General features: G+C 35.1%; 1 protein-coding gene across 4 annotated transcripts in view; it reads right to left on the minus strand.

The window, feature by feature from the left end:
- Positions 1-1,362: 1,362 nt before the first annotated feature.
- Positions 1,363-14,827, minus strand: part of LOC109699252 (multidrug resistance-associated protein 1-like) — a 96,438-nt gene continuing 82,973 nt past the window's right edge. For 3 of the 4 annotated variants that reach the window (XM_074072886.1, XM_020183880.2, XM_074072887.1), the window contains 4 exons: positions 13,004-13,162; positions 5,073-5,239; positions 2,963-3,157; positions 1,363-2,640 (listed from right to left, as the gene is read on the minus strand). In XM_074072886.1, the coding sequence (XP_073928987.1) occupies positions 2,514-2,640; positions 2,963-3,157; positions 5,073-5,239; positions 13,004-13,162 (648 nt within the window). In that variant the 3' untranslated portion in view covers positions 1,363-2,513. Of the gene's footprint in view, positions 2,641-2,962; positions 3,158-5,072; positions 5,240-13,003; positions 13,163-14,827 lie in introns of those variants that run through there. The other variant, XR_012447905.1, reaches the window with a different exon arrangement.

The raw sequence follows: 14,827 nt of genomic DNA on the forward strand, positions 1-14,827 counted from the left end.
CACCTTCACCACAAGTCTTAATTTCACTTACTATACCCACAATGTTATTGCTTTATATTTTCTCTCCATCCTTTTTGAACTACATTCTCAGTTTCTAAGTAGCTTTTCTAGCAATGAGACAGCTTGGTAGAAACTGGGGAGAGTATCATCAGTGGAGTTATATGGACTTGGATTCTAAATCTTATTGACCAATATCCTCTTGGAATCTTAGTATTTTTGGTAAAATAGGTGGATACTCTTTTGTTATTATTCTTTAATGAGGATTAAAAGGGACAAATGTTCCAAATTCTTTCACATTTCCTGGTTAACATTCTCATTGTCTTTGAAGAAGTCAATTTAATATTATTTAGGATTTTCATCTGTCTGCCAAGATAAGTATCTTCTATATTGAAATTATAGTCATTATGTTCTTTTTCTATTGTGAAGTTGCAATTGCTAAACAAACCAATCATGAACTAATCTTTTTGTTTAAAATATAAATGTGCTACCTCTTGATCACCCAGTCATTTTCAGTACCTGGTACTTCCACGATTGAGCAGTACTTATGTGCTTAATCAAAATGAGAATAACATGTTAATTTCTCAACACATAATGAAATTACCTTTGAGTAGTTTTGACTATTCATTATTTTAATATTTTTATATTTGCTTTCTTTTTACTCTGTAAGTATTATACATGGTAATATATAATTTTAAGGATGGTATGTATATGCCCATATGCAGAAAACTGCACAGATCCTAAACGTGCAACTTGATGAATTGTCACAAATTGAACCAATACTCACCTCAGTAAGACACAGAGGATAGCCGTTATCCCAGAAGCCTATTTTGTACACCTCAGCTCTTATTATCTCTCCCTCTAGTTATTAAAACTAGAGGAATAGAGACCTACCATGGTTTGAATGTATTCCCCCAAAGTCATGTACAGGAAACTAAATGCTACATTGCTGAAGGATGGAATATTTAAAAGATGATTGGGGAGGGCATGGAAGACCCTGGCCTCACTAGTAGATTAATGTCATTATCTCAGGAGTGGGTTCCTGATTTAAAAAAAGATTAGTTTAGCCTACTTCTTTCCCTCTCCCTCTCTCTCTCTTTCACTCTTTCTCTCTCATTCTCTTTTCTCTTCCTTTTGCCTTTTACTACAAGGAGATACAGCAAGAAGGCCCACACAAGATATGACCCCTCAGTCCTGAATTTCCCAACCTCTGAACTGTGGCCCAAATAAATTCCTTTTTATTATACTTTCTCAGTCTGTGCTATTGTACTATAATGACACAACATGGACTAAAACAAGAACTAAAGCATCTTTTAATTGATATTTATGACACATGTAGATCCCTTTCTTAATGGATTCAAAAAATATTTATTCAATGTGTATAAAGCACTTCAAAGACTTTTAAAACAAGAACATTTCAAGTAGCCTGGATTATAGTGGGAGGAGACTTCAGATAATATATGGTTTTATAGTTCAAGTCAGTGTTTTTCATAAATACCCTTAGAAAATGAAGCAAAGTTTTATGTTCGAGGTTGCATAGAAGGGAAGACAAAAATGGCTGATGAACCTAAAAGAACATGTTAAAATATTTTATTTAAATCATCTTGAAAGGAAAATACCATTGGCATTTGTACACTTCAAATTTGAAGGGTGTTTCAGATATATAAATATTGCCTCTTATTTCATAGTAATGAAATGAAAAACCATGAAATGATGAAAAATTCCTTCAAAATATGATTAGTACTACAAATCAACATTCTTTCCATGAATGTGTAACATCTGATACATATATCACTGAGATTGGTCCAGTCAAAAATTTATATTCCATAAAAATATTGCTTTTATACTCAAATAATAAAAATACTAAACATAATTTTTAAATGAAGCAGATCACAAAATTCAGTTAATATAGAATAACCAAACAAATGCTGTCTTTCCAAAAAGCAGCTCAAGCATTTATTTTTCTAATTCTTCCATCATTTCTTAAACTGTACAGTAGCTCAACACACACATATAGTACTCTGAAATGCATGTTCACCATCCTACAAACTTTTGTTGAGTACCAACAATATTAAAGTCTCTATGTTAGAACCTATCATAAAGTTGATTAAAGTTGATTAAAACCAAGCACTTGCCTTTGAGTAGCATTTTCTACAAAGGGAGACAAACTTAAAGAATTAAAATTGAATATAGTCCCTACCATTTGTGCTCAATGGGCAAATAAGAGGAAAAAAAAAAGGTGCATGTAGACCAGAGGGGGAAGACAAGAGACACTTTAGTGAGAAAGTAACTCCTGAGATACTTAAAGAACAGTGACATTTAACACTTTGAGCCATTAAAAAAGTGAGAAGACTGAGTACAGCCCAAGATGGTTAGAACCTAAGGTGTCTATTGTTATGTTTGCCAACTCAATAGTTAAGGGCTTGCCTTTCTGCATCCCCTCCCACTGTTATTCATTAAATGCTAATGCACTGCAGCTGTTTTATTCAGTATACTCAATATACAACTAAAATAATTTATTTTTTGTTCCCGTCTTCTGTTATTCCAGCCTCCACTGTCATTTGAAAGAAAAGTCCTTTCTGATGAACCAAATTCTGTGGAGTCTCAAATTCTACGATTTTTCCAGAGTCTAGAACAAGCACCCTGCAATGTGAAAAGAATACAGTTAAGTAACTTATAATAAATTTTACATGACACCTTTTGGACTTACAAAGTAAGATTTAGATTACCATGTGAGTTATTTCAGTACAAAATATATGTACTATTAGTTAAATCAGAAAATAAATCTGGTTTTCTAGTGTTTTTTTAGCCTTAAAAATTTCTTCTATTTTTGAAAGTATCTTCTATACCATTAAGGAAAACAATGCATTTCTGAACACAGGCAAAACTCTTTATTTCTGACAAGTAAATAGCATTATTTTACTTTGGAGAAATTGTTTTATTTCTATGAAGAAAGGAAGCATACCTGTCTGAATCAATGATAGAATGTAGTCTGTGAGCAATTGTCAGGATGGTGCAATCAGAAAACTCCTTTCTGATTGTGGTCTGCACCAAATTATCAGTCTCAAAATCAATGGACGCTGTTGCCTCATCCAAGATGAGAATTTTTGTTTTACGAAGCAAAGCACGAGCAAGACAGACAAGTTGCCGTTGTCCAACGCTGTAAAAATGAGGCAGGAGAAATAGAACAAGATTACAAGGAAATCAAAAACATTTTCAAAATAAGCCAGAGTTAGAAACTAAGACTAAAAGAAATTACTAAAATATTTAAATATTTTATATTTGAATACAATCTCAAACAGTGGTTACTACATGGGGATTTGTCCTTGATTAAATGATTTTGTTTCCACTCCTTTTGCCCAGCATTCTAAATTCTAAAGTGAAACCAAGAAGCCACACCTGAATGAAAGAAATTGACTGCTAAATATTTCTTTCAGTGCAGCAAAAGAAAGTATACAATTATCACACCCTTTTCCCTTGGATATTGAGTTATAATTGCCTTACATGGGTAGTACAGCACCAGAATAGAAGGTGTGCCTGGTAAGTGAATTCTTTGATCAAAAAGGAATGCTCAAGACCACAAGAAGCAGATGCAAATGTCACTAAATGCATTGTCTCCACCTTTGAGTAATAGTGAGGCTACCCCAAAACCCATTGTTTTCATGTTTGGAGGTTAACATCAAAACAAGAAGTTAGAAAAATCAATAAAGGTAGTAGATGACATGATGATTTATCTAAGACAAGTTTGCATTGGATTTTCCAGCTTGGTCTAGAAGGAATAAACATACCCAGGATGAAGACCACCTTTTTAAGCCTCTTTCTCCGACCTCTTGTGTGTTGGGGGTATGCCTTTCACCCTTTCTTGTCCTTGTTTACATACTAAATATTTCCTAAACTTCTACTTTGAGAGTCTCCATCCTTTCTGTGAAACCCCTTGAAATGCTTTACATAGTGGATTCAAGTTACTGTGATTAAGATGGAAACTGGGAACTCAAGGATTTCTTTCCCATTCTCTCTTACTGGGGAATCCTCCTCAACACTTTCTCTGGTGACAAAAACATAGTGTAAAATATTTTCACCAATGAACTTTATTTTTACACATCTCCTATTCTAAAATTCTAATACTGTTATTCATTCTTCTTCCAGGTTACACATTAATTGATTTATTCTTTTTGTTCAAAATATCTTTATTAAGTGATTACTCTGTGCCTGGACCTTGCCTGGGTTCTGGGAATATAACAATGAACAAAATGGACAAAAATCTCTATGCAGAGTTTACATTCCCATAGAAAAAAAATAAGCATGACAAGTTTGACAAAATGCTTAACAGTTAAGGGCATGAATATACTTCAAGTATATATACTGCAGCTTATAAAATGTGCTAAGAAGAATTCAAACATGCATAAAGGGGGCATTATAAAATATGGGTGTGAAGTAGACATTGGAGATAAGCACAGCAAGAAATTCTCATGGAAGAGTCATCTGTAGGCCAAAATGGGAAGGAGGTGAGGGAGAGCCAAGCAGATTTTTGGTGGACATTTGTTCAATGCAAGGAGAATAGCAAATACAAATTTCCTACAGCAAGCAGAATCTCATCTGAAAAACTCATGAAACAAGAAGCATGCCAATGTGGCAGAAACAGAGAGAGGGACAGGAAGGTAATCAAAGGCAAAGTGGATGTCATTTGCAAGCATTACAGGGCTCCCACTCACTTTCCTTATGTCAGTGATCTCACAAAGGGACCTGTCTTGAGATAACAGAAAAGAAGAAACAGCTATGAAGAAACAGTAGTGACTTAGCACATTTTTCAGAGATGACTATAACAAAAGAAGTCTTGACAAAAGATTATTCAATTAAATAGTGACTTTTTCGTATCTCACTGTCTTCTCCTTCCATCACTAGTGGTTTCCGAGATTGATGGTACCAATCTATTCCTGTCCCACACCCTAGAGGTAATCAGGAATGATGTGTGTTAAATAGAGAAAAAGAACTCACTGGTGGTGCAGGAGCTAAATCCCTTTGAGGTCAATTCAAGTTTCAAAAGAGCTTGGAATAAATACCTTTGGCTAGCTTACCTGAGATTTTCACCCCCTTCTGAAATCTCATGCAGCAGCTTCTTGGGAAGGGACTGCACAAATTCTTTTAAATGACACAGTTCTAGCACCTCCCACAACTCACTGTCAGAATATTTGTCTAGGGGATCCAGGTTCATTTGAAGGGTTCCAGAAAATAAAACAGGGTCCTAGAGAATAAAGTAATACCATAATCGGACTGTAACATGAGGCATGAACTTGCATTAAAAAAAAATTAGATTCAAGAAAAATGATTAAACTTATCAAAGTTATCAAATCCATTTTATATTAAAATGAGAGAATAAATTATACAATAGTCCTCCCTTATTAGTTACCTGAAGTCAACTATGGCACAAAATATTAAATAGAAATTCTAGAAATAAAAACTCATATAAGTATTAAGTTGCACACCATTCTGAGTATTGAAATAAAGTTCCCCAACATCTCAGTCTGTGCCACCTAAGATGTAAATCATCCCTTTGCTCAGCATAGCCACATTGTGTATGGCAGTACAGTTAGTGACTTTTAGCTATCTTGGTTATCAGACCAACTGTCTCAGTATTGTGGAACTTGTGTTCAGCATTGTAATAATAATAATAATAATGCTGAAAAGTTGGATCAACCAAGGGAAAACTATAAAGTGTTTCCTTAAAGTAAAAAATGTGGAAGTTCTGAAATTACTAAGGAAAGGAAAAAAAATTATCTACTGAGATTGCTAACATCTACAGTAAGAATGAAGAATGTATCCCCCATAGAAAAGGGAGATTACTATAATTCTTATTAAATGGCCATAAGCTTTCTAATATACCTTCCCATTTTACTATTATTAACATCAAAATAATAATAATAATTATAGTGATAATGACCATTTAGTGAGGGATATAATACATAATATAATAAACATAAAATACAGTATATATTTTCAATCAGTATACCAACCCAGAAGGACTGAAGTTAAGATCCTTAGAGACAGTGAGGTGGAGGTTCCAAAGAGCTCTTGTGCAAGACCACAAAGAGGAAAGTGGTTAAGTAGAATGTAAAATGGAGTAAGTCCATCTTCTTTCTACTATACCAAATGCCTAGGGAAACTATCTTTCACTATACCTGTGTTTATTTATAAGACAGAAAAAAATGGATGTTTCCTTTTTGCACTATTTTTTCCCTGCTAGAATTCCAGATTTCACTTAAATCTGTTTTGAAGTAAATCTACTAATATAAATATATGTATAACAAAATGTTAAAGAGAGTCTACCATTTTAAGATATTTTTAGTTGATGATGCAAAAATATTACCTACATGTTCAGAAAATAGCTTAAATGTCTCAAATTCAACTGCACAAATGATCTTTGCCTTTGGAATCATTTTTTTTATTGTTGTGCTGGGTGGGGGTATACACTGTAGCATATACAAAGGTTCTTACAATGTATCAAATATATCATACTTGAATTTACTCCCTCTGCTCTGTCTTTCTTCTCTCTCCCCTGATTCAAGGAACAGTTTCAACAGGTATCATTCTTGAATTTACATATATATGTACATATTATCTGCACCATATTCATCCTCCTACCCCTTTCCCCACCACCTCCTCCCTCCCATCTGTGACAACCCTCCCCTCCCCAACATGGGCAGACTCTGTTCTGCTCTCCTGTTCTCTGATTTTGTAGAAGAAAAACATAAAGATAAAAAGAGTTCATGGTGTTTATGCTACTTTGAGATAAAGCTAGCTATATATGGAGATCCCTTTTTCTGTTTCCATACATATATGTATTACAACCCTCCTTGGTTCATCTCTACCAGTCCTTTGCACTCTTTATTTCTATATTCATTCCTGTACCATGAGCATATCAACCACATCCAAGTTTTTGGTTGCCTTCCCTTGTCCAATCCCTCCTATACACAGCCTCCCCTTAGTGTGACCTGTGTCCCATAATATTGCTGCATTTGTTTTAGGTCTATAATCCACATATGAGGGAGAACATGCAGCTTTTGGCATTCTGAGCCTGACTAACTTCACTTAAGATGATGTTCTCCAGTTCCATCCATTTACCTGTGAATGACAAAATTTCATTCTTTTTTGTGGCTTAGTAAAATTCAATTGTGTATAAACACCACATTTTCTTAATCCATTCTTTGTAGTAGCTTGACTTACATTCATTTGGCAATATCCCTAGGAGTGGGATTGCTGGATCATATGGCAGATCTATTTTTAATTTTTTAAGAGGCCTCCATACTGTTTTCCATAGTGGTTGTATTAGCTTACATTCCCACAGTGTATGAGGTTTCCTTTTCCCACATCCAAACAACATTTGTTGTTGTTCATATTTTTGATGGTAGCTATTCTAACAGGAATAAGGTGGAATCTTAGTGCGGTTTGGATTTACATTTTCTTTATGACCAGGGATGGTAAGCATTTTTCTCATGTGTTTTGTAGCCATTTAGACTTCTTCCTTTGAAAAAGTTCTATTCAGTTCAACTGCCTGTTTTTTTATTGGGTCATTGATTTTTTGGGTGACTTTTTTGAGCCCCCTGTATATCTGGTTATCAGTTCCTTGTCTGATGTATAGCTAGCAAAGATTTTCTCTCACTCTGTGGGTGGTCTCTTCAATTTTGGGACCATTTCTTTTGTTGTGCAGAAGTTTTTAATTTCATGTAGTCCCATTTGTCCATCCTCTCTTAGTTGCTTAGCTGCTTGAGTCCTACTGAGGAAGTCATTGCTATGTCTACTGCTTCGAGTATATTCCCTGTTCTTTCCTGCACTAGCTTTAAGGTTTCAAGTCTGATATTAAGGTTCTTAATCCACTTTGAGTTGAGACTTGTACAGAGTAATGAACATGGATCTAGTTTCAGCTTTCTGCAGGCAGATATCCAGTTTTCCCAGCAATATTTATTGAAGAGGCTGTCTTTTCTTCATTGCATGTTGTTGGCACCTTTGTCAAAAAATAGGCAAGTATGGCTGCATGGATTCATATCCAGATCCTCTATTCTGCTCTGGTGTTCATATCTGTTTGTGTGCCAATACCATGCTATTTTTATTGGTATGGCTCTGTAGTATAGTTTGATTTTTTTTAAGTTTTTTTTCTTTTTTTATGTAACAGCAGTTTGAAATCAAAGCTCTGTGCATACAAAGCAGGCACTCTACCACCTGAGCCACAACAAAATTTCATAGTGTGTTGTGATTTTTTAATTTTTCTTGACAGTTGGGGTTTGAACTCAGGGACTCATGCTTGCTAGGCAGGCGCCCTGCTGACTCAGCCACTCCACCAACCCTTGACTTTGGAGCATATTCTTGAGTCATTTTATGTACTTGTCAATGGTCAGCTCCTTTGATTCCATTGAAGGGAAAATCAAAATCTTGAGAAAAGATATCTAACTGAATCGATCTGAATTACTGTTTACTTTTTAAATTTTTCTTTTATTCATATGTGTATACAATGTTTGGGTCATTTTTCCCCCCCTCCCCCTGACCCGTCCCTTCCCCACACTACCTCCCCTACCCCCACAACCCCTCCCTCTTCCCCCAACCCCTTCACTACCAGGCAGAAACTATTTTGCCCTTATCTCTAATTTCATTGAAGAGAGAGTATAAGCAATAATAGGAAGGACCAAGGGTTTTTGCCAGTTGAGATAAGGATAGCTATACATGGAGTTTACTCGCATTGCTTTCCTGTCATATGTATTACATTCTAAAGTAATTCTTCTTGGACTAACCTTTTCTCTAGTTCCTGGTCCCCTTCTCCAACTGGCCTCTGTTGCTTTAAAGTTTCTGCATTAGTTCCTTTGCATTGAGGACATCAAATGCTATTTTGTTTCTTTTGGGTTTCTTGCCTGTCCTTATACCTACCTTAGTGCTCTCGCTTCATCATGTGATCAAAGTCCAATCCCCTTGTTGTGTTTGCCCTAGATCTAAAGTCTGCATATGAGGGAGAACATATGATTTTTGGTCTTCTGGGCCTGGCTAACCTTGCTCAGGATGATGGTCTCCAGTTCCATCCATTTACCTGCAAATGATAAGATTTCATTCTTCTTCATGGCTGAGTAAAATTCCATTGTGTATAAATACCACATTTTCTTAATCCATTCATCAATAGTGGGGCATCTTGGCTGTTTTCATAACTTGGCTATTGTGAATAGTGCTGCAATAAGCATGGGTGTGCAAGTGTTTTTGGAGTAACCTGTGCCACATTCCTTTGGGTATATCCCCAAGAGTGGTGTTGCTGGATCATATGCCAGATCTATGTTTAGATTTTTAAGAAATCTCCATATTTTTTTCCAGAGTGATTGTACTAGTTTACATTCCCACCAGCAGTGTAAGAGGGTTCCTTTTTCCCCGCATCCTCACCAACACCTGTTGTGGGTGGTATTTCTAATGATGGCTATTCTAACAGGGGTGAGGTGGAATCTTAGCGTGGTTTTGATTTGCATTTCCTTAATGGCTAGAGATGATAAGCATTTTTTCATGTGTTTTTTGGCCATTTGAATTTCTTCTTTTGAGAAACTTCTGTTTAGTTCAGTTGCCCATTTTTTTTTATTGGTTCATTAATTTCAGGAGAGTTTAGTGTTTTGTATTCCCTATATATTCTGGTTATCAGTTCTTTTTTTGATGTGTAGCTGACAAATATTTTGTCCCACTCTGTGGGTGGTCTCTTCAGTTTGGAGACCATTTCTTTTGTTGAGCAGAAGCTTCTTAGTTTTATGAGGTCCCATTTGTCTATGCTATCTCTTAGTTGCTGTGCTGCTGGGGTTCCACTGAGAAAGTCCTTGCTATAACTATTAGTTCCAAAGTATTTCCTACTCTTTCCTGTACCAACTTTAGAGTTTGTGGTCTGATATTAAGGTCCTTGATCCATTTTGAGTTAATAATCTTATAAGGTGATAAACATGGATCTAGTTTCAGTTTTTTGCAGACTGCTAACTAGATTTACCAGCAGTTTTTGTTGAAGAGGCTGCTATTTCTCCATCGTATATTTTTAGCGCCTTTGTCAAAGATAAGTTGGTTATAGTTGTGTGGATTCATATCAGGTCCTCTATTCTGTTCCACTGGCCTTCATGTCTGTTTTTGTGCCAGTACCATGCTGTCTTTATTGTTATTGCTTTGTAATATAGTTTGACGTCGGGTATTGTGATACCTCCAGCGTTGTTCTTTTTGCTGAGTATTGCCTTGGCTATTCGTGGTCTCTTGTGTTTCCAAATGAATTTAATGGTAGATTTTTCAATCTCTTTGATGAATGTTATTGGGATTTTAATGGGAATTGCATTAAACATGTAGATTGCTTTTGGGAGTATAGCCATATTTACTATGTTGATTCTACCAATCCATGAACACGGGAGATCTCTCCACTTTCTTTAGTCTTCCTCAATCTCTTTCTTCAGGAGTTTATAGTTTTCCTTGTAGAGGTCATTCACATCTTTTGTTAGGTTTACACCTAGGTATTTGATTTTTTTTGAGGCTATTGTAAACGGAATTGTTTTCACACATTCTTTTTCAGTTTGCTCATTGTTAGTGTACAGAAATGCTAATGATTTTTCTATGTTGATTTTATATCCTGCTATATTGCTATAGCTGTTGATGGTGTCTAGGAGCTTTTGAGTAGAGTTTTTTGGGTCTTTAAGGTATAGTATCATATTGTCTGCAAATAGGGACATTTTGACAGTTTCTTTACCTATTCATATTCCTTTTATTCCTTCTTCTTGCCTAATTGCTCTGGCTAGGAATTCCAGTACTATGTTGAATAGGATTGGAGATAGTGGGCATCCTTGCCTGGTTCCTGATTTTAGAGGGAGTGGTTTCAGTGTTTCTCTGTTAAGTATAATACTGGCTGTAGGTTTGTCATATATACCTTTTATAATATTGAGATACTTTCCTTCTATTTCTAGTTTTCTTAGAGCTTTTATCATGAAATGGTGTTGGATCTTATCAAAGGGTTCTTCTGCATCTATTGAGATGATCAAGTGGTTTTTGTCTTTGCTTCTGTTAATGTGGTTTATTACATTTATTGATTTACAGATGTTGAACCACCCCTGCATCCCTGGGATGAAGCCTACTTGGTCATGGTGAATAATCTTTTTGATGTGTTGTTGAATTTGGTTTGCCATTATTTTGTTGAGGATTTTTGCATCAATGTTCATTAAGGAGATTGTCCTATAGTTCTCTTTTTTGTAGGTGTCTTTTCCTGGTTTTGGGATAATTGTAATACTGGCTTCATAAAATGTGTTTGGCAGCTTTCCTTCCCTTTCTATTTCATGGAACAGTTTAAGAAGGGTTGGGTATAAGTTCTTCTTTAAAGGTCTGATAGAATTCAGCAGAGAATCCATGAGGTCCTGGACTTTTCTTTTTTGGGAGACTCTTGATTGCTGCTTCAATTTCATTTCATGTTATAGATCTATTCAGGTGATTAATATCCTCTTGGATCAGTTTTGGATGATCATAAGTGTCTAGAAATCTGTCCATTTCTTCAAGATTTTCAAATTTATTAGAATATAGGTTCTCAAAGTAGTCTCTGATGATTTCCTGGATTTCTGGGGCATTTGTTGTTATCTCCCCTTTTGCATTTCTGATTTTACTGATTTGGGTTCTTTTCTCCTCATTTTAGTCAGGTTTGCCAGGAGTCTGTCAATCTTACTTATTTTTTCAAAGAACCAACTTTTTGTTTCATTGATTCTTTATTTTATTTTATTTGGTTTCTATTTCATTGATTTCAGCCCTTATTTTTATTATTTCTCTCCTTCTTCTTATTTGGGAATTGCTTGTTCTTGTTTTTCTAGGAGTTTAATATTGTCTATTTTCATCCTGAGTTCACTTATCTCTTTATTTATTGTGTTCTTTGTTTCCCTTTGGGTGTTTATACAGTGCTTTTATAGTTTCTTGTATTTGTTTTGTGCTTTCTCAAATTCTCTATTTTTGTTGTCTTGGAATTTCTTGAGTGTCTCCTGTACATTTTGGTTGACCATATCCAGTATCATCTCCATAAAATTCTCATTGATTACTTGCAGGATTTCTTCTTTCAGGTTGTTCTTGTGGGCTTCATTGGGTTCTTTGGCATAGTTTATCTTCGTTTTGTTGAAGTCTGGATCTGGGCATCTGTTTTCTTCATTTCCCTCTGGTTCCTGTACTAATTTATTATTGGGGGGAAAATGGTTCCCTCTTTTTTCCATCTTGCCATCATTCCCCTTGCTACTGTTACTGTCCCTGGACTGTGTGTAATTCAGTATTGTCTAGCTTGTAACAGTAACAATGATGATATCTGGTGGTCTGCATCTCCCAAGCAGGTTAGGACCTGGAGTCTGGCGGCACAGGAGCCTTCCTGGTTTCTCCGTTTAATGTGGTGTGGGGATGCTATGTGTGGGCTAGGGGTGTGGAGGTGTTGGAGTTTTGCCTCTTCTTGGTGGTTTTTCTTGCCAGGTGTATCTCCAGCATCTCTCAAAGAGTTTACTTTAGGAAGCATGCTTTCTGCTTCCTCCCTCTAGTCACCATAATGGAATCTCCTGTTTACTTTTAAAAAGAAATTTTTTAAAATGTCTTTTATTCATAAAAAATGTTTACTTTTAACATTTCTGAATTTCATGTCAAAAAAGTCAAAATTCTATACAGACTATCACCTAGACAATGGCATCAATATTTTTTTTCTTCCACAATATACCTATGATGTTTGTTTGGTCTTATCTGTTCACTCAAATTCCATTTGTAATATTATGAAGGAAATCTTCAAACCAATATACTGATTTTTCAAATAGATAAATGTTCTTAGAAGAATTCTTTACAGTAAGACTTTAATAGGATTTAATTACATAGAAAATTTTCATAATATATTGTAAAATGATGTAGCTTCCAAAAGTGAATGTATGCACTTGGAAGGAATGCATAAAATGAAAGAAGGAAGAAAGAGAAAAATTCACTTGCAGTGAGTTAGGAAAGTCTACTGGGGAACAGGTCCTACCTGTGGAATTATATTAAGTTTGCCACGAAGGTCATGAAGTCCAATAGTGGATATGTCAACTCCATCAATAATAATTTTGCCTGCTGACCTCTCCACAATTCTAAATAAACAATTTGATAGTGTTGATTTACCTGCTCCAGTCCTTCCCACAATGCCAATCTGTAAGGAAATGATCACAAACATTTTGCACTGTACATTTTGTAAGGGAACAGAGCCTTTCCTCTGACAAGAAATACATCTGGTCCATGGGATATAATTTTGCCAATGAGACAAACCTTGACTGTTATGGAAGATACAATGTGTCTTCTAAAGATCAGTTCTTATCCAGAATACCCTTTACTCACTGGAAACATTCTGATTAATATGTTTCTCTTATAAACCTGAGTAATATAGTAACCACCAAAGTAGAGAGCCCCAGGAAGAGTAGGTTACCCCTGAATATCCCTGAATATTAAAGGTGTAGTCAACACAGCACTGAGAAAGAGGTGGTTTTACTGGAACTTTTTGTGAGATCTTTGCTCCCCTCCCTTCTCCCAACAAGCAAGAAAACAAATGAAGGGGATGGAAACTTCTGCCAGATAGGCTAGAAAATCAAACTGTTCTCTGCAACTTTCCCTGGTGTGTCAAAATAACTGCACATTAAAATTTTGCAAAGGGGCTGCAAATAATGTTTAAGAATTTTTGTATTTCATGTGCAGTCAGCTTGTCATATGAATATTCCAGTGATTGGACAAGTTCCTTTGTCCATACAAACAAAAGCAATCTATTTTGTTTGCTGATTCATGTCTTAGCGTTAATAAGAACATTAGGGAGAGACAGTAGTTGATGTAGTTGTTTTGCCTGAATAAAAGATTTTAAATCTGAAATCTGATAAAAATGCATGGAAAAACCAGGAATCTCTGCAATTAATTGGGATGTTCAAATATTAAAGAATGCTTTTATTTATTTCAAAAATATTTGTCTTCCATGCAACGGCAGTGAGCACATGATTTAAATGGTTAGAACAACAGATGATTGGGGTTATAAGACATGAGTTCTGCAAAAGTGAGGCTCTGCTATTATTTTATTTTATTTATTGGTAAAATGCCTTTTATTATGAAAATAATGTTTCCATAAAAATTTTTGAAATGTGAAGGAAAAATAAAGAAGTAAAAAAAATCATCTGAAATCTCACCACCAAAAGAGAATTGTTATTGATAACTATCCTAGTGTTTTTGTTTGAGTCTGTTTTCTGTTTTTGATTATTTTTTGGTGGTAGTAGGGTTTGAACTCAGTTTTGTGTTTGCTAAATAAGCACTCTACCACTTGAGCTACAGCCCCAACCATTTTTTTGCTTTATTTTTTTCAGGTAGGGCTGTGCTTCTATCTAGGGTAGCCTTGGACTGCAATCTTCCGACCTCTGTCTCCTAAGTAGTTGGGATTTTAAGTGTATTCCACCTCACCCAGTCTTATCCTAGTATTTTTGTTAATGTGTTACTTCATTTGCATTAACTGAAATCATAATGTCAAAAGTTTTGTATATAGCTTCTTTAAAAAACAAAATTACATCTCAGGCATGAGAAAACATTATGTTATTGGTTATGTAAATATTGCATATTATGGGCTTACCATTTTTTTGGTAGCCACTTACTGTTTCAATTTGCTTTATAGAGGAAACAAAAATAAATTATGATAAAATTATGTTTCACAATAGTGTATAAGCAATTTGAAAATATATTTTCTTTATAGAAGGAATATATTCTTTACATATTGACCACACTTTTATTACTTTTATGTGAAAATTTAAAAAGACCATCTTATATATTATACTTAATAATGAATGCA

The sequence above is a fragment of the Castor canadensis genome, chromosome 5 (genome assembly GCF_047511655.1).
Source record: "Castor canadensis chromosome 5, mCasCan1.hap1v2, whole genome shotgun sequence".
Classification (NCBI taxonomy): domain Eukaryota; kingdom Metazoa; phylum Chordata; class Mammalia; order Rodentia; family Castoridae; genus Castor; species Castor canadensis.